This window comes from Schizophyllum commune (assembly GCF_000143185.2).
Source record: "Schizophyllum commune H4-8 unplaced genomic scaffold SCHCOscaffold_8, whole genome shotgun sequence".
NCBI classification, from domain to species: Eukaryota; Fungi; Basidiomycota; class Agaricomycetes; order Agaricales; family Schizophyllaceae; genus Schizophyllum; species Schizophyllum commune.
The window spans coordinates 1785641-1811049 of record NW_026089545.1 but is presented as its reverse complement, the minus strand read 5'-3'; the positions used below and the strand labels follow the sequence as shown (position 1 = coordinate 1811049).

Genomic DNA, 25409 nt, shown 5'->3' with positions numbered 1-25409 from the left:
GCCGCACTACTCTTCCGTGCCCTGCGGCCCAATGGCATACACTCAACTTTCGGGAATACAGCAACCTTTGCGTCGCCGCATTCCAATTTTTACGGATCCGCCTCCTCATGATGGCGTGATCGTGACCCATCGCGCGCGGTATATAAACCTGCCCGCTCACAACGACTATTCTCCAGTTCCCCCAGCCTCCTCATCTCGATCAGAGTCCTTCTCCCGCCGCACAGACTACAGTAGCAATGGCTAACGCTCCTCACGGTGGTGTCCTCAAGGACCTGGTTCTCCGCGACGAACCGATCGCCGCTCAGCTCAAGGAGGAGGCCCTCGGCCTGAAGGACATTGTCCTCACTGAGGTACGTTCGATCGAGCACACAATCCGGACTTGTACTGATTCCCCTTTAGCGCCAGCTCTGCGATCTTGAGTTGATCATCAATGGTGGCTTCAGCCCGCTCGAGGGCTTCATGAACGAGAAGGACTACAAGAGGTGCGTTCCCCCTCTACTGCCGAGTCCCCCTTGGCGTTGCTAATGGACTCTGTAGCGTTGTGGACACCATGCGCTTGGCGGATGGCGTGCTGTTCCCCATGACCATCGCCCTCGACGTCTCTCGCGAGGACATCGACAACCTCTCGATCGCGCCCGGTGCGCGCCTCGCCCTTCGCGACCCCCGTGACGAGGAGGCGCTCGCGATCATCACCGTCGAGGACGTATACCAGCCCGACCGCGTGAAGGAGGCCGAGAAGGTCTTCGGCGCGGACGACCCTGCGCACCCCGCTGTCGCGTACCTCCGCTCGAAGGTCAAGGACTTCTACATCGGCGGCAAGGTGCAGGCGATCCAGGCGCCGCAGCACCACGACTACGTCGCGCTGCGCTACACTCCGACCGAGCTCCGCAACCACTTCAAGAAGCTCGCATGGAGGAAGGTCGTCGCCTTCCAGACGCGCAACCCGATGCACCGCGCTCACCGCGAGCTGACTGTCCGCGCTGCCCGCCAACGCCAAGCTGTGATGAGCATCCCGTTATATACAGTTAACGACGATAGCTGATACCCCGCCCAGAACGTCCTGATCCACCCTGTTGTCGGTTTGACGAAGCCGGGTGATGTCGACCACTATACCCGTGTTCGCGTCTACGAGGCGATCATGCAGAAATACCCCAACGGCATGGGCCACCTTGCCCTCCTACCCCTCGTGAGCGCAATAGTAATCCCTTGTCTCGCTCTTTTCTCACAATCGAATAGGCTATGCGGATGGCTGGTCCTCGCGAGGCCGTCTGGCATGCGATCATCCGTAAGAACTACGGCTGCACGCACTTTATCGTCGGCCGTGATCACGCTGGCCCGGGCAAGAACTCGCAGGGCAAGGACTTCTACGGCCCGTACGACGCGCAGGACCTCGTCACTCAGTTCCACGATGAGCTCCAGATCGAGATGGTGCCGTTCCAGCAGATGACCTACCTCCCGTCCACGGACGAGTACCAGCCGGTCGACTCGGTTCCCAAGGGCGTGCAGACCCTCGATATCTCTGGCACGGAGTTGCGTCGCCGTCTCAAGACCGGCGCCCCCATCCCTGACTGGTTCTCTTACGAGTGCGTCTCCTATCTTTCCCGCCCATTCACTTTGCAAACGTACATGAAGGGCTGTCGTCAAGACCCTCCGCGAGAGCTACCCGCCGCGCACGAAGCAGGGCTTCGTCATCTTCCTCACCGGTCTCTACAACTCCGGCAAGGAGAAGATCGCGAAGGCGCTCCAGGTGACCTTCAACGAGCAGGGCGGTCGCAGCGTGTCCCTCCTCCTCGGGGAGGACGTGCTGGAGAAGGAGCTCGAGTTCACGCCCGAGAACCGCCACCAGAGCACGCAGCGCATCGCGTTCGTCGCCGCCGAGCTCACCCGCGCGGGTGCAGCGGTCATCGCTGCCCCGATCGCTCCGGCGGAGCACTCGCGTGCTGCCGCGCGCGACACTGTCCTGCAGCAGGGCGGCTCGGGCGGCAACTTCTTCCTCATCCACGTCGCCACGCCGCTCGAGGAGTGCGAGCGCACGGACCGCAAGGGCGTGTACAAGGCCGCGCGCGAGGGCAAGCTCTCCGGCCTCGCGGGCGTCGATGAGGAGTACGAGACGCCCCTGAAGGCCGATCTCACCGTCGACACCTCGAAGCAGAGCGTGCGCGAGATCGTGCACCAGATCGTGCTCGTACTTGAGACCGGCGGGCTGCTGTAGATGCCCTCCTGAGTCTTGCTGCTGCACATACATACACGCCCTTTAGACGCGCAATGAGTCCAAGCTATGTACTATCTATATATCCTCGGGATCTGGTTTTGTTGTAGAATTATCGCATGTGTATTTGTGTCGAATAGTAATGCTAGCATCGTACAACATCTTCGAGTCTGACTCTTGAGTATGCTGAAGTCTCTGAAGCACCTGAAGGGGCTGCGAAAGTGGAGGCAATCGAGAAGCTGAACAATGGTCGGGATCCGGGCCGGAAGCGCGAGATGGATCAGTAATTTTGAGGACATGGCGATTGTGATCAGAGTGCGCGGCGTCACTGCTGCTTTACTTTTACGATGGAGGAGACGCTGGCAAAAATTCGAGTGCACACGACATCGGCAGCACCGGCGCACAAGACGCCAGCGACGCTGCTCGTCGCCGTCGAGTCCACCATCCGCGACCAGAAACTCGAACCGACACCCACCGCATACCTTGGCCTCCTCCTCACGACCCTCAGCGGCACCCTCGAGCGAAAAGATGTATCATTCAATGAAGGGGACACACTACCAGCTGAACTTTACCTGCTTGCCCTTGTCGCGCCCTTCGTCCCCCAGCCCGTCGTCCGCGCCAAGCTCAGCACGATCATCTCCCTCACCGCACCGCTCTTCCCCCACCTAACCCCTCACGCTGCTGCTCTTCGCCACCAACTTACGATCTACGATGTCGTTCTGCAAGCCCTTGATCGCTCACAATTGGACGCTCAGGGCGTCCGCCAGGTCTTCGCCTCTATCCTGCAGCTCTGCACCGATCCCCGGCCCAAAATTCGCAAGAAGGCGGCCGAAGTCGTGCGCAATGTGATCAGCCATCCCCCTACGCCGCTCTTGCAGCATCCCTACGGAGAGCGCGTTGCAGAGTGGGCGAAGGCGCAGTTGACTGAGACGAGCACGAAGCCTGTGTTCCACGGCAAGGGCAAGCAGACTGGCCCCGATCCGGCAGACGCAGCGATCTATGTGCTGCAGGTCCTGCGCCCTGTCATCCCCTTCCTTCCTTCCACTGTGCGTTACCTCCCACTTTATCTTCAACATATCGCTGACCCGTCCCACAGACCCTCCCCGAGCTCACGACCCTCGTCCTCCATCTCCCCATCCTCGGCAACAATTTCCTCTCCCAAGCCGCCTACCACACCCTCGCCGAAATCTTCCGCCTCCCCTTCGATGACGACGTCCGCGGGGTCGGCGCGCAGGTCCCTGATGTTCTCGCCGCCGTCCTCGCCTCCCCACCCCCGCGCACCAATTTTGGCCTCACATCTGCTTGGTTGCACGTCCTCGGCAGCGGGATGCGTGCCCTGCACGCGACTGCTCCATCAGCGTGCGCGAAGGAGCTCACCCATGCTTGGAAAGTCGTCTGGCGCTCTCTCGAGTCCGACGACACTTCCGTGCGTCGCTCCGCCGCGCAGGCGCTCGACGATCTTGCCGCCTGCTTCTCCCCCGAATTCATCGAGCCGGCCCTGTCTGGCTCACCCGACGTCGCCCTCCGAAAAATCGTCACCCAGGCCGAGAAAGCACTAGACAGCATTGCCTACGCCAAGGCAATCCCGGAAGTGCTCTCCATCGCCTCCTCACTTTTGGTCAACCTGCAATACCGCCCCGCACCTGGCGCACCGACGGCAGCGCAGACGCTCGTGATGCCGATGATCAAGCACATTGGCGACCTGCGCACGCAGAAGAACTTCGAGTACAAGGAGGCAGCGGACAGCACGCTGTCGACTGCGATGCGCGTCTTGGGGCCGCACGTCCTGCTCGAAACCCTTCCGCTAAATCTGGAGCCTGAGGATCGGTGCGCTTTCCTTTGCAAAGCTTCTCTGACCACTGTCTAACACAACTCTACAGCTCCGCCGGCCGCGAGCCGCGCGCCTACCTCCTCCCGCTCCTCAATCAGCCACATCCTTCCCCCCTCTCCCACTTCGGCAGCTACTTCGTCCCGCTGAGCGAGCGCATGTTCGACCTGCAGCAGAAGGCCGAGACCGCCGGCCGCTCGTCCGAGGCGAAGGTGTGGAGCGTGCTCGTCGCGCAGGTGTGGGCGGGCTTGCCCGGCTATTGCGCGGGTGCGACGGATTTGAAGGAGGGTCTCTCGCAGCAGTTCAGCGCGTTATTATCGCAGCTGCTGTATACGCAGAGCGAGCTGCGTCCGTCCATACTTCGCGCGCTGAAGACCCTCGTCGAGTCCAATGTCTCGCGCGCGGATAGCGAGGAGTCTGCCCCTGGCGCGATCTCGAAGGAGGAGGCGCAGGCGAACGTCGCATTTTTGCGCACGCAGGCTGCCAGCTGGCTGGCCGTGCTCTTCAATGTCTTTGGCAGTGTGCAGCCTGACTCGCGCGGTATGATTGGCGATTGTATCACCGCCTGGGCGTCCATCACGCCTGAGAGTGTACGTCCCAATATGTGAGCACAGGGGCACTCACCGACTAACGCCCTTCATGCAGGACATCAGCACGGCATTCGCAAACGTCTTCCAGCTTATCAAGGCCAACCTGAAGAAGGACGCCAACGTCGTGATGGCCACGCAGGATATTGTTGTCATTCTGTTACCCTACCTGCCCAGTAGCGACGCTGAACCCCTGTTCGCTTTTTGCCTGACCGGCGATGTGTTGGGGCACTCGGAGACGGGCGTACAGAAGCGCGGGTACAAGATCCTCGCGAAGCTTGTTGCCGGAGGCAAGGTGGCCATTGACGCTGAGGCAGTGCTCAAGCAGCTCGATGAGCAGGCGGATCTGTTGGCGCCTGCAGCGAAGAAGGTAAAGAGATCACATTTCCAGTGCACCGTACGCGCTGACCCTGGCACTAGGACCGCTTTAACCTGCTCTCGGGTCTCGTACCGCTGCTACCCCCGACTGCTATGCACGCGATCCCTGCTCTCATACCCGAGGCCGTGCTTGGAACGAAGGAGCCATCAGAGAAGGCGCGTCTCGCCGCGTTCGATCTCGTCCTCGCCATGGGCCGCAAGATGAGCGAGGGCGGCGTGGTCAAGCGCAGCCTGATTGACGGGATGGACGAGGATGAGGCGCCGGATGCGAAGGCGAGCATCGAGGAGTATATCACCATGGTTGCTGGTGGGCTCGCTGGTGCTACGCCACACATGATCAGCGCGACCGTGACCGCGATCTCTCGGCTGGTGTTCGAGTGGAAGGGTATGTGCTCATGACCTTTGTGAAGGCCGGAACTTTGCTAACTTTCTTGCAGACCAACTCTCCCAAACCATGCTCGACGAGCTGCTCCAAACCCACATTGTCTTCGTGCGCTCCAACAACCGCGAGATCGTCAAGAGCGTCCTTGGGTTTGTCAAGATCGCCGTTCACACCTTTCCCGTCGACATCGTCCGCCCGCATCTCCCCGAACTTGTCCCCGCGCTGCTCTCCTGGTCGCACAACCACGCGAACCACTTCAAGCTCAAGGTGCGGCACATCTGTGAGCGCATGATTCGCCGCTTCGGCTGGGAGGCCGTGTACAGCGCGGCGGGGCAGGAGGAGGCGGCGAAGGTGCTCGTGAACATCAAGAAGCGGAAGGACCGGGCGAAGCGGAAGCGTGCGGCAAGGGGCGAGGAGGGCGAGGAGAGTGAGGACGAGGATGCGGCACCAAGGAAGAAGACGGGCGATGCATTTGAAGATGTGGTATATGGGAGTGAGAGCGAGATGGAGGACAGCGATGAGGAAGAGGAGAGCGGTGCGAAGAAGGGCAAGGGCCAGAGCGGGAAGGGCGTTCGGCTACGCGTGGACGACGACGAGCCGATGGACCTGCTTTCTGGTGCTGCAAGTCGGGTCACGAGTGAGTGTATATCTTTCTCATTCTCATTCTGTCGTGGTGCTGACGTTTTCCGAAGGCACAGCCGGCAAGAAGCGGAAGCCCGGAAAGGACGCTGCTCAATTCAAGACCGACGAAGAGACTGGCAAGATGGTCATCGACGAGGGCGCAGACGAAGACGAAGAGGCCGCTGGCGACAACGTCGAGGGCGCCGCGTACAAGGAGTCCCTTACCTCTGTCGACGGCTTCACCCGCGGGCCTAACGGGCGCGTCAAGTTCAACAAGGACACCAAAAAGCGCAGGAGGGAGGAGGCTGCGGACGAAGACGTCGAGATGGCGGACCCGGATGCGGCGCCAATGACGAACAAGAAGCCGCGGAGCAAGAAGCAAGAGAAGCCGGTTGGACACGAGTTCAAGGCAAAAGTGAGTGCCTCGATAGTTGTCGTTTATTGGGTGTTGATGAAGATCTTCAGAAAGCAGGAGGCGACGTCAAAAAGCGTGGTGTGGACCCATACGCGTACGTATCGCTATCGCAGGCAGCGAAGAAGAAGGGCAAGATGGGCATCGCTGGCAAGAGATAGTCTTGCACATGCGCCTCGCCATTGCCTACCTCTGTTTACGTGTTGTATTCTTACCGCTATATGAGACTCGCTTATTCGTTCCCGCTTGCCCATGCTTCGCTTTCATCATCCTTTGACTTGCAGACATCGAAAGCAAAGGTGCTTCCGGCACTCCCCTCGCTAATCGTCAGATTGCAACGCACCGCGCAAAAGGTCATCACTCTCTAACGAGGCGAGGCTGCGAGTCAGAACAGAAGCGGACTGCTGCCGGCTTCGTCTCGCCGCGGCCCAGGCCACGCTCCAGGTGCGCTTGTCTCTGCTTGTGACTGTCTGGGGGTCCCCGGAGGCCGCCAAGACCATATCCTCGCTGGCTTCGCCGTGCAGCCCAACCTGGTACATCTGCGTATATTCGTGTTGCTTTGACATCTGATCGAGTCCTTCCCGATTGCTGCCCGAGCCAGCGCCTACGTTCGCCACGCTCAGCTTCCCAAAGAGTAGCCCGAGGTAGGGAGCATCGCTGCATCTGCATGACCCGCCCAGCACAGGTCAATGAGCCACTATTGATATGCAAGGGGATAAATGTAGCGATGACCGGAAGCCGCCGATCGGGCATTTGATTCCGTCTGTCACATAGCGCGGAATCTGAACAAAGCCTGACAGGATAGGACAAGGTGGCCACTGGCTACATACATAGGCAGCTAGTCCTCCTCCCTCCTACCTTCGACCCTCCGTCAGCACCTCCCGGAGTCTCGGTGGTCTCGAACCCCTGCAAGGTGAATAATCTCCGATGCTGAGGACCTTCACGGACGCCGCCCGGAATGGCGCCATCGTCAACGCCGCGGCGCGACGGGTGGACCTCCAGACTACTCCGAGGGCAAATTGTGGCTTGCCTTCGACCATAAAGGACGACGTGAGTCATATCACAAGGGCGGTCTCTCAGGTAATACAGCTACAGCAACGAGGGTACTCGAGACCCTTCAAACGTTTCGTGGCCTGACCTCGACCCTTTACGCTTTACGACTCATCTCCACTGCTCTTGGCACCGTCCGCATTGTTTTCCCGAGTCTCTCGGAGTTCCCGTGCATACTTTCGCCAGTCTACCGCCATACGCTGAACGTGGTACGCATATCACGCCCGTCTCGTGCACAACTTGACAGTCCTCAGGTCATTCCCTATGTCAACACCACCTAAAGCCTACATCCGAGAAGCCAAGCTTCCGCAGGAATTCGGCGAGCTGAGCACCACCGCTTCACGAGCCTTCGCCTCGCATCCCCTCAACACCTATTGGTCAAATCAGAAGGTGGCGGTGCACCTCCAGGAGGGCAAGCAGAAAGAGAAGAGCCTACGCGAGTTAGCCCGCCTACTGGAGAGTACCCTGCGCTTCGTCTGGTTGACCGGTGGTCGTATCATGGTCGTCGCCGTGCCCGACGCTGACGGCAAGGAGCACCTAGCAGCAGGAGCGGCGTGGAGTGGGCCAGATTCGTCTGAGAAAGCGAGCCTGCTAGCCGTCCTTCGTGCCAAATTCTATCGTCCGATCCTCGACTGGGGGCTTGCCCCGTTGAAGGTAAGATTCCGAGCCCACTCCGCTTGCCCTTGATGCTCATCTTAACCGACAGAGAGGCCTTGGAGAGTACCTTCCGGTATGTGACAGACAGCGAAAAGAGGCCGCTCGCAAGTACGGCGTGGAAGAGGATGGCTACTGGTACCTCGAGTTGCTCTTCACCAATCCAGACGACGAAGGACGCGGTTAGTTGCCTTCATTCCTGCGTGGCTCGCCTCACCGACGACAAATGCAGGACACGGCGGCAAGCTGCTCAGGGAGATGGATGCCTACGCGCCGGACAAGATCTTCATGCTTCATGCCTCGACGGAACGGACGATCGCCATCTACAACCATAAAGGGTGGAAGGTTTGTGCGCAAGTTGGACAATACCCAGTATGACCCTAACGAGGGTGCAGACATGCGGCGAGGACACGATTGGCGTCGGGAAAGCCGCTGAGGACGGGACTCGCGCTAGAGGGGAGAAGGCCAAGGGAGTGCGGGTTGTACTCATGCTCAAGGTAAGTTTAGCACGTGCCCTGTGGTTTCCTGCACTCACCGAAGACGATAGGAGCCTGCATCGAGATCTTCGTAAAGGTCGCTCACTCGGACTCTTCGTATTCCCGATGCCACAACATCTTAGGCGATACGAGCTTGGACATGACCCTACGAACGCGCGCTGTACTAATGTAGAGGTACAACCATTGTTTTCGAAGGGGATAGATGTGATGTTATGGTTTGGTTCCGCATGTCATAGAAGGCGCGAATCAGGACAGAGTCTGACAGACCATGGGAACCGATTCGGATTGACTGGCAGAGAATAGTATTCACGTATGATACATATAGGACCCTTGAGCCTGATACAACTACACAATAAAGCAACGTAGAGTATACAGCAGGAAGTACTAGAGAAAGAGATATTGTACATTGCCATCTTCAAGCATTCGTATAAATAAGCCTTCTTTCTACTCCATACGCGCTAACGCCTACGCCGGGACGTCTACGGCAATGTGTCCTGGAACGGCCACCACGCCCCACCCGGCGCAGCGCGCTCCAGCTCCATAACCAGCTGGGCATCGAGCCCTTGTCGGATACGCTCGAGCTTCCTCTTCGTGCGCTCGTAGCTCGCCGCATCCACCCAGCCGTACGGCTGGATCCCAAACGAATCATGGAGGTACTCCAGGAAGTCATGCCACTGCACGTATCGCTCGCGCTGCTGCATGAGCCCCTGCACTTCGCCCCGCGTGAAGCGCAGCGGACACGGCGCCGGGTCCGCCGGATCGACGAGCTTCGGCCAGTTCGCCGCGACGTTCAAGAGCGCGAGCTTCAGCGGCAGGATGCCATCCTTCCACGTCCTCCCTGCCATCGTCACCGGCGTCGTGCGCAGCTCGCGGTGCGTGCCGTGATAGGGCAGCAGCTGCCTGATCTCGTACAGCTTCTGCAGCACGACCGCCTTGTGGTTCTTGACGAGGATGCGCTGCGCGGTGGGCGCGTACTCGTGCAAGTCAGAGGGAAGCCGCGGCATCTCGAGGCCGGAGGGCACTTCGACGTTGCGGCACAGGAGGAAGGAGGGGACCGTCATCTGGAGGTACGCAGGCCCCGCCCAGCAGCCCTGCCAGTCGATGATGGACGTGATGGAGTGGTTTCCGGATGGGTCGACGAAGATGTTGCCGAGGTTAAGGTCCGGGTGCCAGAGGACGCTGCGTAGCGGCTTCTTGTCTGGACCGCGAGGGGCGATGTGGCGCGCGACGGCGCGGAACTGATCCAAGACCGCGATGTGTTCCTCGGGCAGCTGTGGACCGCAGATGGCACGGAAGGGGTCATCGTGGATGTGCGGCTTGGCGTAGGCGGAAATCCACGCTTGCTCGCGAGCGGCGACGGAATCGAGGTAGTCCTCACAAGACGACCAAGGACCTCGGTCAAGCTTCATAGACGCGCGCTCGTCCTCCCAGTACATCCTCGAGCAGATGGGACCGATGCAGAATTTCTCAGCCTCGCCAGTCGCGCGTCGACCGTCGGCGAAGAGGGTCGGCGCTCGCAAGGCCGGATGCACGTCCTGCTTGTAGTACAGACTGCCATAGTGGGAAAACGAGGCGTTAAGCAGGCGCTTCTCCGTCGCGATAAGGGAGTTGACGACATCCTTCCGCTCGCCTGCGCTGAGCGTGTGCCAGATAGTCGAAAGCTGTACACCGCGAGCGATGTCCATGATGATGTACTCGCAGCCTATGCCGTTGTAGTCGGCGTGCGAGCTCCAGTCCAGGACGCGTGGGACCGGGAGCTTGAGAACGGTGCGGCAGAAGTCCTTAATGGCGACTTCGCTCGCCGTTGTGTAGTGGACAGGCCCTGCGATCGGATTCTGCGAATAAGCGTCATGGAAGAGCTCAGAGACGCCGATAGCGTTACGAACCTTGACCCTGACGGCCACTTGCCTCCCGTCGCGCAGCGTCGCGACGAAAGACTTGTTGAACACACCCTCTTTCTTATTCCATTCAGCGACTTCCGCACCGCATACTTCTGCGATCCTATCGCGGAGAGCGTGGACATTAAAGGGTGTATAGCGCTCCTTGAGCTGATGTTGCTCGTTGTAGAGCCATCTTCCGGACGTGTAGCTGAAGACGGTATCGTCTATCTGTTCTGATACGAGATGAACAGACTGGGTAAGTCAGAATGCGGGTCACGTACCTGGCAGCTTCCAAGTAGGTGGAGGCGGCGGCAGAGCCGGGATTGGGTTGCGAGGTTGTAGGGACGCCTCAGTCGCCAAGCTCCGGATTAGGAGGGGAGCGCGCCTAAAGGCGTGTCGTAGACTATTCACCGCTAGGGAAGTGTGCCTTCGTGAAGACCTCATAGCGCGGCATGCAAATGCTATTGCAAGAGGTAGGGATGGAATCAGAAAGCAAGTGGCGCAGTCCAGGTCGTCGCATTTATATACGCGCTGAGCGGTGGCGCCGCAGATGACCTTTTCACGTTTGCGCCGTTGCACCATGCGAGTATCAGTCGCGCTGTACTGTCCGTCGTGCGCACGAGAGTGGCTGAATGTGTCCGTGTCATCGTTTCTGGCAGCTCTCCACCGTTCATCGTCACATCCGACCGCAGAGCTGCTCGGAGGCTGTCCCCGTGGGGCCCTCCATTTTGCGCAGCGGTATTAGGTCCGGAGGAAAGCAGGAGAAAGGAGGGGAGACAAGGGCCATCAACGCCCCGCCAAGTCACCCGCTACGTCATTCACGTTGCGGTCATTGCCGAACAAAGGTCACGTGAAATGTTGAACTGTGACCACCTCTGTGACCCTTCCGCTTGGTGACCACCTCTTTGTTGCGGGGCGAGAGCTGAGCACAGATAGTCACGTAGGGCTTGATTCTACAGCAAGATATAACAAATAGCGACAAGTACGTTACGCTATCCCTCCGGAGTCTGCGATGCAAGGCCAGCCAGAGGAAGTAGCTCCGCTAAGCCCTTCATCGAACTACCGATCACAGGATCTTGATGGGCGTGCAGTTGACGTTGACTAGACCATTCTGATCGAAAGTGAGGGACGAGCGTAGCCACAGTACACGAGAAGCATACCTGGTAGCTCTTGCTGCAGCACACAGACTGAGCGCTGCACTGCGCGCCGCTGCCGACGCCAATAGCGGTGATCGGCGTGCAGGTGAGCCCACTGATCATAAAATTAGCAATAGAGCGCGACATGACAAGAGAGATAAGACATACACCAGATCATGGATGCTACCCGCCGTCACCCCGACCAGGGAGAGCTGCTTCTGAATGGACTTGTCGTTGTGCTATAGGCCCAGCCCAGTCAATAATGTCAGAGGAAGATATGGCACGAGGCGCGTACGTCGACGGTCTTGTTGCAGCAGTACACGCCGCCACCGCTGCAGCTGGCCGGCGTACCGGTGGCAGCGACGAGCGCCGGAAGAGCGAAAACGAGGATGGAGAAGCGCATGATGTTGCGAGAGCAGAAACTGAGGTAGCAAATGAGGGCTTGCAGGTTGTCCTGAAGCTGAAGTATCACCTCCCCACTGTCGCCTTTTGTACTCGAGAGCACTCCTCCCGCCGCTGGGGATGAGCTTGGTGGACAGAATGCATTTTACGCCATATTCCGTAGCTGGTCAAACCCTCATTCAACCTCCCTTGACAGACGAACATCCTTGCACCCACGCTCAGATAGTCTCCGTTGCATTTACAATCCTTCCTGGCGGCTGCAATGCTCGATAGAGCCCTAACAGGGACATCACAGCCTCGATTAAAGCCTGCCCATGATCACTTCCCGCCCACGAGCACTTTCCGCGCGACCGAGTAAACCGATATGAACGAGCGGCCAGTAGATGTTCAGGCCCGTCCGTTGAACATGGCAGGCACTATCGAAAGTGGAATGACGCAGACGTCGACGGCGTACGAGAGGATGCTGGCACAGATCGTTCAAGTCCTCGCTAGCCTGGGATGCGCAGGACATGAAATATCCGCGAAACTGCGCACAGGGAGGCCACTGAGCACGGGACTTAAGAAAACCTCAGTCATTCAATTTGTCAATTTGGATTTGTTTTCGGCTCCATCGCCTCTACAAGATAGATACTCGTAAGTACTTGCAGAAATAGGCAGTTTCATTGCCCATTCTCAGAGCTGCGCAGCAGACGTTACGTGCTCGTCAGGCCCTTCCCGCCCATCACTTGGCTGAACATCTGCAACGCAGCTTGCCCGACCTCCAGCGAGTCCCACTTGTAAGCGGGCACCTCGTGCCCAGCGCCGTAGACGCGGACGTAGCCGAGGCTGTTGCCGCCCGACGGGTCACCGACCTGCTTGTACTTGCCCGCCTCGACGCCGTTGACGGTCCAGGCCTGGAGGTCCTGGCCATTGAAGTCGGACTGGAGGGTGGAATTCAGGGCCTCGAGCTACAGGGAAAAGAAATGGTAGTCAGCCGACGATGCGCAAACGGTATATAGTGGAGTACGCACCTCAGCCTCGATGCCCGGGTAGTTGAGGATGAAGTCCGCGTCGCCGACGTAGATGAGGGTGCGCACGCCCGCGTCAACGACCTTCGCGAGGTCGATGGCTGAGTTGCGCATCCAGTCGCCGGTGTAGGCGAAGTTGCTGTAGACGTCGTAGTTGGTCATCGACCAGTTGGACTCGGCGCCGATTGTGTTGGCAACCGAGGCCAGGTAGTCGGTGATGTCGGCGGGGTAGGGGTCGGGATCCTTTGCGAGCACGTAGTAGACCTGGCGGCGAAGTTAGTGGAGGTCAAAGTAATGGTTGATGGATGCACGTACGTCCCAGTCACCACCGAGGGGGCTAAGGATGTAGTTGTTGCAGTAGCTCTGCGCATCGCTGCATACGTCGTTGGATCCGTTGTCGTAGCAGGCAGCAACCTTCAGGTAGTGTTGGAGACGACACGACAATTTATGACTATATATCAACGCGCACCTGATCCAAGCACCCGCCCTCCTTCGTCAGAGATCTGTTGGCGGAACTGATGACGCTGTCATTGACAAGCTGGTGGTACGGGTTCGCCGCAGCGTAGGTGACATAGCCGGGGTACTGGTGAAGAGGATCCTGAGGAGGGATGAGTCTCGGACTGGTGAAAGTGAGGGAAGTCACGTACAGTAAGACCATCACCAACACCAAGGACCTTGAGGTTCAAGGTGATGCCGTCGACGCTGCCGGATGAGATAGCATCGTTCTGGTCGAGGAAGTATGAGGCAAAGGTAGGACCGTAGTGGCCACCGTAGCTCTCCGTCCAGATAGCGAGGTCGTTCTTCTGCAAGTGGCTGAAGTGATCGTCCTTCAGCCAGATCTGGAGGAAGTCCCAGACGTCCGAAGCAGCCTCCTGGCTCGTCCCGACCTCGGTCTTCCCATACGAGAAGCCGACACCGACAGGCTGGTCAATGAATACGACGTTTGCGTTGTTGTTCCACGAGTAAGGGTTCAGCGATACGTCCGCGGAATCGTTGTTGATACGGCACGGGCCAAGCTCCTGCAAGAGGCCGATCATGGAGGAACTACCAGGCCCGCCATTGAACCACAGCACGAGCGGGTCGTTCTCGGGATCACTGCGGGATTCGAAGAACCAGAACCTGCAGCACCCCAGTCAGCGCGCGCAAGGCGCCTATCCCGATCGCGCACGCACCAAATGTGCTCGTCCTCGGACAAGTCGCCATAGCCGGAGTACTGGTTCACGCCCTCCGTCGTCTCGCAGATGCCCGAGTTCTCCGTCACGCGCAACGCGCCAGGCGTCGCCGCGGAGGTGCTGTTAGTGGCGCTGGACGACGCGTCGGTCGCGTTTGTGGCGGCGGCTGCGATGCGCTGGCCGGACCGCGGGGGGACCGCGCCGATCGCGCCATCAACGTCGGCGAACTGGCCGGCGCGCGCAAAGGCGGCGGCGCCGAGCGCGGCGACTCCGAGAGAGGCGAGGGGAAGCATTGCACAGGGAGGGCCGGCTCTCGTCCATATCACGTCTTATATATGCGACTCGGGCCCATGCTTCGAAGAGGCGCCCGCGTGGAGCAGCGCTCTTCGGCGCATGGGATTCTGTCGCGAAGCAGCATTGTTCGTCGCTATATCCAGAAACAGGCGGCCCGCTAGCGCGATGTCCCCTTGGATCTCACATGGGATGGACTGTTTTGTATTCCCCGAGGGAAGATGAGGTCGAGGCGGTGGGGGGCGATGGGAGATGAGGTGACCGGCGGCGCGTGGTCGACTCAGGTCTGACCGTGAAGAGCAGATGGCGGTGACTGGGGAGGTCGTGTGCGAAGAAAGGCTGTATTGTCCATTTTCTACAGTAAGAACGGAGAGGGAGGTCCGATGTACACCATGTAAGCGTCCTCAGTAAACAATAAGCAAAGGGCTGATGGCAGTACACCAGGTAAGAGAAGACAATAGAAATTCAAACGTTGTTCAGTCCGTTGTGGGAAGACGGCAAGAACACCCAACGAAAGATGTAGTCAAAGCGGGGAGGTGCGGTGCGCTGGCTACAGCATGATGGCCCCGAGCACTGCGGCGAAAGCCAAGGTTCCCACTGAGACTCGCTCGCGCAAAGCGCCGTTGCTCGAGTCGGAAACAGCACTGGCACTAGTCGAGGCCGTACCGCTCGACTTCGTCGTTGTCCCGGTCGAGGTCGTGTGCGTAGAGGAGGCCCGAGAAGAGGTGGAAGTCCTAGATGCCGATGCAGAGGCTGAAACACTCGACGAGGGGTACGTCGATCCGGATGCCTTGATCTCAAAGGAGTCTGAGGTAGCGTAGACCTGGGTGCATCGTAAGTATTTGGGCTGCAAGCAATAAGATTGGCAGTCCAGTGTGAGTGACTCACGCTAGCGCCGTCGACAGAGGTCAGCTCGATGTAGTAGCCCGTGCCAGCCGTGTAGTTAGACTGCGAGGACTCGATGAGTTCCGAGCAATCCCAGTTCGAGACGTTCGTGGCGACGGTGGATGCTTCGGCGAGGAGGGAGGTATCATTGTTGAGGATTCTATGAGACGATGATCAGCAAGCCCATGCGATCGATGACGGACGGAGAAGTCGGGAAGTATGTAAGGACCACGTACACGATATTATAGTAGCTATCTGGTGCTTCGTCGTTGCAAGTCCATTGCACGATATTCTGATTATCTGCAACTGCAGAGCAGTCAGTGCATCGGTGACAAACATCAGAAGGAGCCCAAGACGCACCCCACCAAGAGTCATCCCCGCCGGGATTTTCGATCGAAAAGGTGGCAGAGGCGGTCGCGGCAAAGACTACGGTGGAGAGATACAGAAGAAGGGCACGCATGGCTTGAAGTGAGAGTGGTGGGTATGGGAAGAAAGCAGAAGGAGAGTAAATCAGGATGGAGAGTAGTCGAGCGGAAGCGAAGATGAAATATAAAGTATACCTCGCGTACGAAGGTTTGTGGCCCGCCGCAGCAGGGCAGACAACGTCTGCGCACGCAGCTGGAAAGACAGGAAATGCTGCGCAGGCACCGAAGGGCGTACTATGATATGTTTCTGCCTGCCAGTACTGAAAACTCCTCAACGGAAAGTATGCTCATCGTCGTAAGAGATCATATGGTGAACTGGCCCCAGGCGAGAGAGCTACCGCACAAAGAGTACCAGCCAGCGTGGATGAGCCGCTGCACAAAGTAGCGCTTCACAGTGGTGTCCGACTGAACGCAGTCACGCGAAGCGCTCGCAGCAAGGCCCCTGCTGGGGAACAAACATTCGTCAACAAATTATCCTTCTCGTCCGTCCGAACGCACGCACCGATGCCTCATATAAGACGGCTCAACTTGCAAGAAAGCGCGCAGCCCACAGCCCCCCTCGCTTATGACTTCACGCGCCTCCGACTAGACGTACTCACCTGGCTATGTACGCGCGCCGGTTCAGCTATGTGGGCGCGCCGATCTAGTTGGCGTTCCGACGTCCGAGCGTCGCGCTCTCACGGACAGACGCGAGAATGAGGATAGTTAACGAGTGGAAGTGGTATATCCGCGACCTAAAACATCAACAACCCTAGACAGAAGAACGCCAGCCAGTCAGGCATGTCCCAGATTGGCGACCTCCTTTCCCCATGTTCGAAGTCCGCATGTCCTGCGACGAGGTTGGCGGACGGTGTAGACGGCGTTGAGATTGGGGGAATGTGGGCGGATGTTGGCGTCGAAGGAAGGAGGGTGGATGACGGCGTCGGGAAAGCGCATGTGGGGGATGCGGTCGGTCGCGGGGGTGTGGTCGTAGAGTTCATGCATGTTGAAGGGTAGCCTGCGTCCCTCGACTTGATCTCAAACGGTTCGGACACGGCGTAAACCTAGTGCAAGCATCGTGGTCAATTTCTTCCTTCAGCGCGTTCCAGTCCAAGCTCACCGTCGCGAGGTTCGCATCAGCCAACTGGAGGTAGTAACCTCTTCCCTCCGTCAAGTTGTCAGGCAGGTCGTTGATGACCTTCACGCAGTCTCGATGCGAAACGTTGTGCGCCACCGTCGTGGGCTTCGCGAGGAGAGAAGTGTCGTAATTGTGAAGACTGGCAGAGGATGAGTATCATACACACACCGGGATGCGGAAGGCCTGGGACAAACGAATATGCGACTTACACTAAATCATAGTATTCCGCCGGCGCGTCCGCCTCGCATGACCATCCTACAACGTTTGGTCTGGAGGACACTGGAGGAAAGTGTTAGGGACGAGTATGACAAAGTTGGTGCAGAGAAGGGGAAGTGCCACTACGACAGCTTCGTCGTCAAGAAAACAGAGCACTTACCCCACCAATATTCAACGCCACCAGGATATTCTATCCTGCAAGTGGCTAACACCGCTGTGGCGTACACCACAATGCACACAAAGAAGCGCGCGGTATACATGTCAGTGGAGGGAGGAGCTGGACGGCGTAGCGAGTCTGTACAAGGAGGAAACGTGAGCAATCTCTGACATCTCGAGGACGCACCCCAAGAGAATATAAACCACCACCAAGACACCCACGATGCATATCCGCAGCTAGATGGAGAAGTATCTTGGGTCTGCACAGCCTACATCTGGCAGTGCCGTCAACGACTGCGCAGACACGGTCAGCCCATGCCTCGACAGGCAAATTCTTGGCAATCGCTTGCGCATCTCCGCGCCGATCACCTCAGTTGGGAATAGACGGAGGGCGAAATATAGTTCGGCGGGGGCAGAAAAGAATAATCCGGAAGGGAGGGGGCGGGACGGCGGTCCGATTCCACCTTAACTTGGGACGCGAAGGCAGGTAATTGTCGAAGGAGCTGATGGGCGCAGCAGTGGCCCAAATATGCTCTCCACTCGAGGGCGTGTATCTGGTAAATATAAACATGTATCTGCCTCTTGACTATATCGAGAACAACGCACCTGTTGCTATTTTTTTCTCCAGGCGAGCCAAGATAAAGCGAAGTACGTACCAGAATGCTCACCATCTTTGAATCGCAGAGTAGGCGCTCGGCTATTGAGTCGGCAGAAGATGTGCAGTATGAGGGCATAGTCTATCATCAATAGTAGTGTTGTACATTCCGATCTCGAAGCGGCCTTGTCAGCGGCACTATTATACATGTGTTGATCACTCGTTGAAGAACTCCAGAGGCTTGTCGGCCGTCTGAATCGCGTGGTATTCCGTGGGCGGGGCCTCGGGATCCGGACGAACTTCGTCCGTCCATAGGGAATGGAATATAATGTCTTCGGTACCCTATCAGTCGTCAGTATAATGCGTCAAAAACCAACAATAGATCTCACCCGATTAGGAGGGTCGTGAATACTACGAATAGGATAAGAATACGCGTGGAGCTGTGGTGCCAGGCACTCACCGAACGTGAACAAAGCCTTCTCCTAGGTCGTCCTTGATAGCAGGGAGACGAATCTACGGAGCTGAGTCTGCCAATCGACCCATCGAGATACTCTTACACGCTTACCTTCCCTAGGATGATGGTTCCGTATGTTGTCGGGCCGCTACTGACCAAAACGAGGTCATCCTGTTCGGCTGGATGAGCTCAATGGAAAACAGACCCGTGCGCGCCATGATCACCTTGAGATTGAAGTTGACCAAGTCGCTATCTGACACGCCCTTCGCGCGAGACCACATACGCGGCTCGTGCTTGTCCCAGTGGTGACGCAACTCAATAATCGCCGCCTTGATCTTATCTTCGACGGCGCCAAAGGCCTCGAGGGCGTTCTCAGCTGGCGCGTGTGGCTCGTTGAAGTTGACTTGGTCCTTGGATGCTATAGATACTTCAGCGCTTGATTGACTCAGTGTTCGATGAATGCGAACCCATGTTAGCGGCTGTAAGTGGGAAGAAAGCAGACGATGGGCGTCGAACGCAAGTCGAACAATGGACGTTGCCATGGCACCACGTGGTCTGGAGATCGGCAATCTCCGACGTCGGACCGGATCAGATCCCGGAGGATGATCTCATGGCCATCTTAGGCCTGTCTTCCATGGCATCGCAGCGCGCCTCGCGCCTTGTTGTAGTCTCTTACGTCCTGCTATCTCGTTCTTAGCGCTTTCCTGATCATTTGTCTCTGCTCTTCTCCGACGATCACGGATGCTCTCTTGCTCTTGACTTTCATGACCCTCACGCTCAACGCGACCCTCGCTCAACGACCCTCTCTCAACCACTCACAACGACCTCCCGCGATGAACCCGGATGCATTCAGCTCGTTCCTGGCCGCCACCTGCTCCTGGGTCAAGACTTCTCGTCCCGCTGACGCGCAAAGGACCGTCGTCACACTGACACCTACGGACCCTATAACCCTCGACAAGCCTCCCCTCTTGTCTCAGACCGTGCCGGTACCAGACTCTATACCTCATCGCATAAAGCGCAAGCCCCCTCCTCGCATCTTGGAACTTACTTCGACCGGCCCAGAACCACTTTCCCACAGCTTCAAGGTGCACACCGACATGCTCTTCCCCTCGCCAGATATGCGCCCTCCCAGCATCATTCTGTCCACCAGCCCACCTCCTCGATCGCATCCCACGAGATATGACTCTGACTCGACGACAATGCTAGGCCATACAGACCTCTCGAGTCTGAAGGCGCGCCCGACGTCGCTTGCCGGCAGGCAGGATCCGCAGACACGCCCCCGCTCCTTGACGTTACCCGGATTATCTTCGACGCTAGAACTAGGAAGTCCTTCATCGGAGACGCAGGGGAAGTCAATGGCCATGCATAGACCGCGCACTTCTCCCAGAGGCCCGCGACCCAACGCCGTCTCACTCCCGCGCTCGCCCTCGCGGCCTCTTAGGGGCACACGATTCATCACCGACGCCGACGAGCCCGACGACGACACGCATCCTCATACTTTCCCGATCCGCGCCCTTTCGCCGTCTGCCGCGAAGCGCGGCTTTCTCAGGATCGTCATCCCGCGGAACCGGTTATCATTCGAGCAGCCACCACTCGGAACCTACAATCACCATACCTCGGGCGCAGTGACATGCAGCTCGACGTTATCCTTCGACTTCCCTCTCCCTCCTCCTGTCATCGTCCTGCCCGACCTCGGCAGCTCTGTATCGTTCGTTGAGAGCACCCTTGACGCCCTGTCGCGCGCAGGAATGGATAGCTCCAGCGATCTGGATCTCACTACAGCGCCGACCTCTCTCCGGACCTCTTTCATGGACTCGGACTCCTTCTACACGGTAGCGTCGACGACTTGGGACGCTTCACAGGGAGGAGAGGTCGTACAGAGGAAGAATCGACCGCTACCCTCAATACCTTCGCTGGCTTCCTCTCTTCATGCACCTCTGCGCATTCGGTTTGCCCATCCTCCCGCCTCCGATATCATCTTCAAGGAGAACCGGCTACCGACGCCTGAACAGCTCGAGCGTGCCGCGCGTCTGCCGGTCATCTCAGAAGATGGGTCGGAGGTGCCCTTCTACGACCTATGGAAGGACCAGAAGACCATCGTTGTATTCATTAGGCACTTCTGGTGCGTGCTGGCGTTTAGTGCAGCGTCCATACACCCTGACATTCTACGCAGGTGTCCAATGTGTCAAGATTACATGTTCTCCATCTCTCGATCCGTGTCTCCCAAAGCCCTTCGTCAAGCCGGAGTCGAGCTCGTCGTTATCAGCAACGGCTCCTTCAAGATGATTCCGTCCTACCGAAGTGCGTTGTACAGCCTTCCTGAGTAGCGATCTATTGACTGATTTGATTGCTTGCAGAAATATTCCGCACGCCATTCGCGCTGTACACCGACCCGACTCACGCCGTGTACAACGCTTTGGGGATGACAATCCAGAGCCTCGAGAAGGGCCCGCGATCATCATACATCAAGCACGGCATGGCGGGTGGCATCGCCATGGTCGTTGGCAATGCGTTCAAATCGGGCATGCCGCTCTTCGCAGATGGCGGAGATATCTCTCAGCTAGGTGGAGAGTTCGTCATGGGACCAGGGTGCGTCGTCCGCATACGTCTTAGCCGTTCGTGATTGACGTAGTACGCAGCCTGACCTGCACCTTCGCCCATCGCATGCGCTACACGCGTGCGCATACGAGCATCCTTAACGTCGTGGCGGAGGCGGGCGTCGATATGGTCGCGCATGTGGAGCTCGAGCGCGGGGCCTCATCAGGGCGAGCCCTTGATGGTATGTCGGATGCGGAGGCCGCCTCGTGGATGAGCAGCCGACGGAAGCAGCTCAAGGCGCTGGCAGCGCGTAAAGCGCGGAGGAGAGGCGGCGAGCGCTATTGCGACGCTCAGGACGTGCGGCTGCCGTCTGAGTCTACGCATGAAGGGTCTGCGGGGACCGCCGAGGACATGGAAGCCAGTGAGTCAGGCTGCTCGAGCACGAGTATCGCCACCACTGGGGAGATGGACTCTTACGGATACCTGCGCTCTGAGTGCTCTGGAGCGTATGTGTGCTCTGACTCGCTATGTTCTGGTTCGCCGCGTGCCAGTATGTCCATCTCCATAGGCACATCCTCATTGCGCTCTTGGATGGACCGAGATTCGGCGCTCTCGGAGATGAGAAGTGCAAGCAACACTACTGCAGATACCATCGTTTACGAGGATGTGGATCGTCGCACGTGTACAGGAATCGCTTGTTGAAGGGCCAGAATATCACCGTACATAATCATCAGTCATTGTATGTGGACGAGCCTACTGTAGTCACCCATATAGTTCCACCTTCTTGCTCCTCGCAGTGAATTCGCATCTAATCGGATATTTTCCTTGGTTCCAAATCCGTGGCTTCACCAATGGAATGGGGCGTCTTTCGCTAGTGCGACAAACCTGGACAAACCAGTGACCGTGAGATGTTCGGCAACCCCCGACCAGAAGCGTGCGAATCGAACCCAGGAAGGTGATACACGTGCTATCGCGCCTTGACAGCGACTCTCACGAATTCGTTTGCCTTCCTTGGGCTCTCGCTGCTTCACTCCACGTTTTCGCTTGTGCCAGCCTTTGAGACTGTCCTCGACTCTTCCATACCACCCCTCCGCACACGCCGAAAGCACACATGGAGTGACAATCACGTACTGCAGATCATGGGATGCACCCCCTGCGGTGTATCACTGCCCCCGAGCCGAAGTGCCGGAATCGAGAGCCTCCCAGTGGCACCAATTCCCAACAGTTCTCCTCGTTCTATCGATGAATAGAACTGATGCCTCCTATCACGTCTCGGACTCAGCGCCGGCTTCTAGCTTCGAGAGGGCTTTGAGGTTCAAACCTTTTGACTTCGGCGCTGATGATACTGTATCTGGGTCTATCTGGGGTTTCCGACTCGGAATTTGGAGGTAATGGGGTAGATGATTTGGCCCAGAAAATCGTAAGAGGTAGGTCGTACCGTGCACTGCTTTGATTGAGGTTGACAAGCTCAAGGTCGTTGCGAATAAGCCAAGAAATCGGGCGGTGCGCCCTCAGAGACATGAACGCATTGCCTTCGGATATGCGGCGGCGGGCCTGTCTTTGACAACGTTCCAAGGGCTTGGTGATCGTCCATTGAGCCCACCTTACCAATGGCTGATCAAGATGCTGCGCTAGCGACCTACAGCACCGCGTGTTCTTCTGCGCCAATGACGGCGCTGAACCTGTTGCCATCTGGGGGCTTCTCTTGCTGGGCGCTACGTACGCACTTCCGGCTGGCTCTAGCGTGGCCTTGGATATACACACGCACCCCTACTGCGTGCCATCCAGGCGCGGTCGGTCTAACGACCGAATGAGGAAGTCGAGTGACTCCAGAAGATCATGTCGACGCTCTACACTCACATCATGACGCAGAGGTGAGGGTTGGTTCTCGTACAAAGGAATTGTCATGCGGCTCACATGCGCAGGACGGTAGCTATAGCGGTACATGCCGCAAGCCAAGTATTTAATTGTCGATGCACCGCCCACGCCGTAGGTGGGCGCTGAACGTGGGTCAGACGTTGCGCTCGACGCCTGTTTTTGGTTGTTTCCACTGTCGTTGAATGTAAGAAGAATACAATAAATCGTGCTTGTCGCAATCGCCTTGAGGAGACTTACCTTGCTCATCACGGTGCAGCCGTAAATGGTGTTGTACATCATGCAGGTGCATGACCGCGCTGCACTCGAGTCCTTGAACATCGGAAAGAAACCCAGTCATCAGGACCGGTCTCACGCAGCCTGAATACCGCCTGGCCTCGCGAGTTATCCTCGTTAAGGAAGACATGATAAACTGGTGGTATACTTCCCGTCACCGAGGACCAACTTCTTGTAGCTAACTCTGATACAATGCACCATGCGTTGTACGAGTCGTTGCAGCCTGTGATACTTACCACTGTGTGCTGGTTAGAGCACGCGCGACTGTCAGTGGCCAATTCAGATAACATTCACTGTTCGGCCAACTCTGTATCCTCTTACATTGTTCATGGTGCATACGAATGGCAGGGGTATTAGTACAGTACATAGTGCATAGGGTATCATGTACAGAGAGGCTAAACAACACATGAGGTAGTGATTAGGGCATCGGATACGTTCTTGTCGTATGAAGGTTTCGATAAATAACGAATGACAGCGGTGAGGACAGACATGCAATAAGATGGGGCAGGCGACAGGATGCGGCGTGGACTAATACTGGTAGTCCGGGGGCGAGTAGGGGTTGATCGTAAAGCGTCGAGCGGCATGGACAGGAACGGGGTGGTACTGCACGCGCTGGTCAGGCCGGTACACGTCGCTGGGGGTCGCTGCGCTGCGCACCAGATCATAGGGCTTCGTGGCGACCGCGTCCGGCACAGCCGCGTCGAAGTCACCCTCCCACGGCGCAGCTAACGTGCTGCGGCCCAGGTCGGGGGGCATGTTAACGTGAGGCAGGGTATAATAGGGGTCGAGATGAGAAGAGGGCCCGTAAAGCATGCCTTCATTCGGCGCGGTGGCAGACGAGAGATTATAGATCGAGTTCGGGGGCCCATTCATGTACGGCGCGTAGTCTGCCATCGAGTACGAGGGCAGGCCTTCACCGTAATCGGCGGCGGGACGTTCGTTCGAGGACCGTGGCCCTGACACGGCTTGGGAGGCACGTCCCTGAACCTGGACGGCGGTGGGGCGTGCGGAGGCCGGGGTGCTGCGATAGTCAGTATACGATCTCATGAGAATGAAACACTTGACAAACCTAGGTGAAGGCAGGGCGCTTTCCATACTCGCGCGCCGAGGCTGCCTGGGTACAGCGGTGCTGTTTGAATGGGCGCCATCAGCAAGTAGTTCCACCTCGACTCATGCATCAACGTACCTCGCAATGGCGGTTTGACGACGAAGCGGCGAGGTCGACGTCCGTATCGGCGGCGTCGGGGGCTCCGACACGGGTGGAGAGGAGCTTGCATTCGACGAACGACTGTCGGCGGCGTCGCTTGCATCGGACGCCTTGATGGCTGACTGGCGTGGATTCGGCCATGTGCACTGAGTGGTTGTCAGCTGGACGGAAAGCGTGCTAGTGGACGATCGTGTACCTCGCGTTGGCCGTGCGCACACCGAGTGCAGACGGGTTTTGCTTCATCGCACTGTAGCTACATTAGCATGCTTGATCCACTCAAAGTGCACAATCGCGCGCACCTTGACTTTCTTCGCGCGGCAAGTCAGGCATCCAGTCTTGCTTCTGGTGTACTTAGGGCGCTTGCGCGGCGCCTCGTCCAGTCGGTAGGGATGCGATGCAACGTGTGGCGACATCGAGTAGGGATACCGAATCGGGCCCAGAAAGTCGCTGGCCGTGTTACTGAACATAGTTAGTCATCGGCGTACAAAGACTACGATGGCTACTCACCGCGACATGGACCGTGAAGACATCGAGAACGGGCGGCGGCGATGAAAGGACCGTCAAAGTGGGGGAGAGAGAAGACGCGAGGTTGGATGAGGTGCTTGATACATATAGGGCGGCGCTATTCGTGGAAAAAACCAAAACCCATCTCCGATCCCATCATTAGACAATCAGATTTCGGAGCACAGAACAACATGTCATACACACCTTGAACATGTAACGGACCGACCTGAGCAGAGGATTACGCCGCGGTACACGGCTCTCACAGGGATACGCATTGCTACAATGACTCACGCATGATCTCCCCATCGTCGCGCAAACTACAGGAGCACGGACTGCCCTCGGTAGTCCGGAACCATAATTAACGGGGCCCGGAGACTAGTTCCTCGGGTCCAGCCCTCCCGTATCCCCCGGCATCAAAGATTCCCTTCTTAAATCTTCGAAATTTGATGAAGAATAATATTGGTAGGTTCTGAGAGGTCTCCTGGACAAGTTATGGTCGACGGCGCGCGATATCCTCCCATTGCGAACGCATGTAGACCGATCACCCATCAATGCATATTGCCATTATACCCCCACGCTCGGGGCATGCGACCCCACGCACCACCCTGTGCGCAGGGTGGCGGCAGTCGAACTGTCGCAGCGCACAGGGCCCTTT

The 25409-nt window shown here is 57.8% G+C and overlaps 10 protein-coding genes across 10 annotated transcripts; 4 read left to right on the top strand and 6 right to left on the bottom strand.

Annotated features, from left to right (window-relative positions):
- Window positions 1–187: 187 nt before the first annotated feature.
- On the top strand, window positions 188–2372 carry SCHCODRAFT_02632420 (ATP-sulfurylase). Its single transcript, XM_003030001.2, has 6 exons — window positions 188–350; window positions 400–482; window positions 538–1000; window positions 1055–1186; window positions 1237–1583; window positions 1633–2372. The coding sequence occupies exons 1-6, from the start codon at window positions 237–239 to the stop codon at window positions 2210–2212; spliced, it is 1719 nt and encodes a 572-aa protein (XP_003030047.1). The 5' UTR covers window positions 188–236; the 3' UTR covers window positions 2213–2372.
- Window positions 2373–2530: 158 nt separating this feature from the next.
- On the top strand, window positions 2531–6663 carry SCHCODRAFT_02632418 (rRNA processing protein RRP12). The gene is made up of 8 exons (XM_003030002.2): window positions 2531–3255; window positions 3306–4036; window positions 4090–4627; window positions 4683–4994; window positions 5045–5387; window positions 5440–6021; window positions 6077–6420; window positions 6471–6663. Exons 1-8 carry the CDS (start codon window positions 2557–2559, stop codon window positions 6576–6578), a joined length of 3657 nt encoding a protein of 1218 aa, XP_003030048.1. The 5' UTR covers window positions 2531–2556; the 3' UTR covers window positions 6579–6663.
- A 1068-nt stretch (window positions 6664–7731) lies between these two features.
- Window positions 7732–9009, top strand: SCHCODRAFT_02738010 (uncharacterized protein; the record flags this gene model as incomplete). Its single annotated transcript, XM_050347158.1, has 4 exons — window positions 7732–8121; window positions 8174–8303; window positions 8354–8466; window positions 8517–9009. The coding sequence occupies 4 exons, from the start codon at window positions 7732–7734 to the stop codon at window positions 8919–8921; spliced, it is 1038 nt and encodes a 345-aa protein (XP_050199321.1). The 3' UTR covers window positions 8922–9009.
- SCHCODRAFT_02632415 (uncharacterized protein) lies at window positions 8902–11258 on the bottom strand. The gene is made up of 3 exons (XM_003030412.2): window positions 10780–11258; window positions 10505–10731; window positions 8902–10453 (listed from the first exon to the last, which is right to left on the bottom strand). Exons 1-3 carry the CDS (start codon window positions 10940–10942, stop codon window positions 9098–9100), a joined length of 1746 nt encoding a protein of 581 aa, XP_003030458.1. The 5' UTR covers window positions 10943–11258; the 3' UTR covers window positions 8902–9097.
- Window positions 11259–11424: 166 nt separating this feature from the next.
- Hyd9 (fungal hydrophobin) lies at window positions 11425–12082 on the bottom strand. Its single transcript, XM_050343648.1, has 4 exons — window positions 11930–12082; window positions 11803–11873; window positions 11659–11749; window positions 11425–11609 (listed from the first exon to the last, which is right to left on the bottom strand). Exons 1-4 carry the CDS (start codon window positions 12035–12037, stop codon window positions 11565–11567), a joined length of 315 nt encoding a protein of 104 aa, XP_050199320.1. The 5' UTR covers window positions 12038–12082; the 3' UTR covers window positions 11425–11564.
- Window positions 12083–12595: 513 nt separating this feature from the next.
- Window positions 12596–14930, bottom strand: SCHCODRAFT_02547616 (alpha/beta-hydrolase). The gene is made up of 6 exons (XM_050343647.1): window positions 14216–14930; window positions 13691–14162; window positions 13513–13641; window positions 13359–13457; window positions 13047–13307; window positions 12596–12983 (listed from the first exon to the last, which is right to left on the bottom strand). Exons 1-6 carry the CDS (start codon window positions 14506–14508, stop codon window positions 12729–12731), a joined length of 1509 nt encoding a protein of 502 aa, XP_050199319.1. The 5' UTR covers window positions 14509–14930; the 3' UTR covers window positions 12596–12728.
- Window positions 14931–15156: 226 nt separating this feature from the next.
- Window positions 15157–17885, bottom strand: SCHCODRAFT_02679559 (uncharacterized protein; the record flags this gene model as incomplete). Its single annotated transcript, XM_003030415.2, has 11 exons — window positions 17310–17885; window positions 17143–17212; window positions 17102–17116; window positions 16916–17072; window positions 16567–16859; window positions 16155–16258; window positions 15752–15817; window positions 15628–15697; window positions 15395–15551; window positions 15267–15329; window positions 15157–15240 (listed from the first exon to the last, which is right to left on the bottom strand). Exons 1-11 carry the CDS (start codon window positions 17407–17409, stop codon window positions 15157–15159), a joined length of 1179 nt encoding a protein of 392 aa, XP_003030461.1. The 5' UTR covers window positions 17410–17885.
- A 127-nt stretch (window positions 17886–18012) lies between these two features.
- Window positions 18013–18870, bottom strand: SCHCODRAFT_02632405 (uncharacterized protein). The gene is made up of 6 exons (XM_050345709.1): window positions 18822–18870; window positions 18579–18772; window positions 18466–18525; window positions 18361–18413; window positions 18290–18311; window positions 18013–18242 (listed from the first exon to the last, which is right to left on the bottom strand). The coding sequence occupies exons 1-6, from the start codon at window positions 18823–18825 to the stop codon at window positions 18117–18119; spliced, it is 459 nt and encodes a 152-aa protein (XP_050199318.1). The 5' UTR covers window positions 18826–18870; the 3' UTR covers window positions 18013–18116.
- Window positions 18871–18976: 106 nt separating this feature from the next.
- SCHCODRAFT_02632403 (uncharacterized protein) lies at window positions 18977–21728 on the top strand. The gene is made up of 4 exons (XM_003030004.2): window positions 18977–20476; window positions 20528–20655; window positions 20712–20943; window positions 20994–21728. The coding sequence occupies exons 1-4, from the start codon at window positions 19119–19121 to the stop codon at window positions 21592–21594; spliced, it is 2319 nt and encodes a 772-aa protein (XP_003030050.2). The 5' UTR covers window positions 18977–19118; the 3' UTR covers window positions 21595–21728.
- Window positions 21729–23339: 1611 nt separating this feature from the next.
- SCHCODRAFT_02632395 (uncharacterized protein) lies at window positions 23340–25231 on the bottom strand. The gene is made up of 6 exons (XM_003030417.3): window positions 24758–25231; window positions 24550–24709; window positions 24447–24497; window positions 24230–24396; window positions 24113–24172; window positions 23340–24064 (listed from the first exon to the last, which is right to left on the bottom strand). The coding sequence occupies exons 1-6, from the start codon at window positions 24778–24780 to the stop codon at window positions 23572–23574; spliced, it is 954 nt and encodes a 317-aa protein (XP_003030463.2). The 5' UTR covers window positions 24781–25231; the 3' UTR covers window positions 23340–23571.
- Between the last annotated feature and the right edge of the window lie 178 nt (window positions 25232–25409).

Excerpts from the sequence above, each read along its gene's own strand:
- SCHCODRAFT_02632418 (XM_003030002.2), top strand. The coding sequence starts at position 2,557 with ATGGAGGAGACGCTGGCAAAAATTCGAGTGCACACGACATCGGCAGCA. Across the intron at positions 5,388-5,439 it reads GCTGGTGTTCGAGTGGAAGG|ACCAACTCTCCCAAACCATG; the intron begins GTATGTGCTCAT and ends ACTTTCTTGCAG. Across the intron at positions 6,022-6,076 it reads TGCTGCAAGTCGGGTCACGA|GCACAGCCGGCAAGAAGCGG; the intron begins GTGAGTGTATAT and ends CGTTTTCCGAAG.
- SCHCODRAFT_02632403 (XM_003030004.2), top strand. The coding sequence starts at position 19,119 with ATGACCCTCACGCTCAACGCGACCCTCGCTCAACGACCCTCTCTCAAC. Across the intron at positions 20,477-20,527 it reads GTATTCATTAGGCACTTCTG|GTGTCCAATGTGTCAAGATT; the intron begins GTGCGTGCTGGC and ends CATTCTACGCAG. Across the intron at positions 20,656-20,711 it reads GATGATTCCGTCCTACCGAA|AAATATTCCGCACGCCATTC; the intron begins GTGCGTTGTACA and ends GATTGCTTGCAG.
- SCHCODRAFT_02632405 (XM_050345709.1), bottom strand. Across the intron at positions 18,414-18,465 it reads GAACCATCATCCTAGGGAAG|ATTCGTCTCCCTGCTATCAA; the intron begins GTAAGCGTGTAA and ends TCAGCTCCGTAG. Across the intron at positions 18,243-18,289 it reads TTCACGACCCTCCTAATCGG|GGTACCGAAGACATTATATT; the intron begins GTGAGATCTATT and ends GACGACTGATAG.
- SCHCODRAFT_02547616 (XM_050343647.1), bottom strand. The coding sequence starts at position 14,508 with ATGCTTCCCCTCGCCTCTCTCGGAGTCGCCGCGCTCGGCGCCGCCGCC. Across the intron at positions 13,642-13,690 it reads GTGTTGGTGATGGTCTTACT|GATCCTCTTCACCAGTACCC; the intron begins GTACGTGACTTC and ends ATCCCTCCTCAG. Across the intron at positions 13,308-13,358 it reads CCCTCGGTGGTGACTGGGAC|GTCTACTACGTGCTCGCAAA; the intron begins GTACGTGCATCC and ends CTTCGCCGCCAG.
- Hyd9 (XM_050343648.1), bottom strand. The coding sequence starts at position 12,037 with ATGCGCTTCTCCATCCTCGTTTTCGCTCTTCCGGCGCTCGTCGCTGCC. Across the intron at positions 11,750-11,802 it reads GGTAGCATCCATGATCTGGT|TGGGCTCACCTGCACGCCGA; the intron begins GTATGTCTTATC and ends TTTTATGATCAG. Across the intron at positions 11,610-11,658 it reads GCTGCAGCAAGAGCTACCAG|AATGGTCTAGTCAACGTCAA; the intron begins GTATGCTTCTCG and ends ACTTTCGATCAG.
- SCHCODRAFT_02632395 (XM_003030417.3), bottom strand. The coding sequence starts at position 24,780 with ATGTCTTCACGGTCCATGTCGCG. Across the intron at positions 24,710-24,757 it reads TCTTCACGGTCCATGTCGCG|TAACACGGCCAGCGACTTTC; the intron begins GTGAGTAGCCAT and ends AACTATGTTCAG. Across the intron at positions 24,397-24,446 it reads GTGCGCACGGCCAACGCGAG|TGCACATGGCCGAATCCACG; the intron begins GTACACGATCGT and ends ACAACCACTCAG.
- SCHCODRAFT_02632415 (XM_003030412.2), bottom strand. The coding sequence starts at position 10,942 with ATGAGGTCTTCACGAAGGCACACTTCCCTAGCGGTGAATAGTCTACGA. Across the intron at positions 10,732-10,779 it reads ACCTACTTGGAAGCTGCCAG|AACAGATAGACGATACCGTC; the intron begins GTACGTGACCCG and ends ATCTCGTATCAG. Across the intron at positions 10,454-10,504 it reads AAGTGGCCGTCAGGGTCAAG|AATCCGATCGCAGGGCCTGT; the intron begins GTTCGTAACGCT and ends GCTTATTCGCAG.
- SCHCODRAFT_02632420 (XM_003030001.2), top strand. The coding sequence starts at position 237 with ATGGCTAACGCTCCTCACGGTGGTGTCCTCAAGGACCTGGTTCTCCGC. Across the intron at positions 1,001-1,054 it reads CTGCCCGCCAACGCCAAGCT|AACGTCCTGATCCACCCTGT; the intron begins GTGATGAGCATC and ends TACCCCGCCCAG. Across the intron at positions 1,584-1,632 it reads CCTGACTGGTTCTCTTACGA|GGCTGTCGTCAAGACCCTCC; the intron begins GTGCGTCTCCTA and ends ACGTACATGAAG.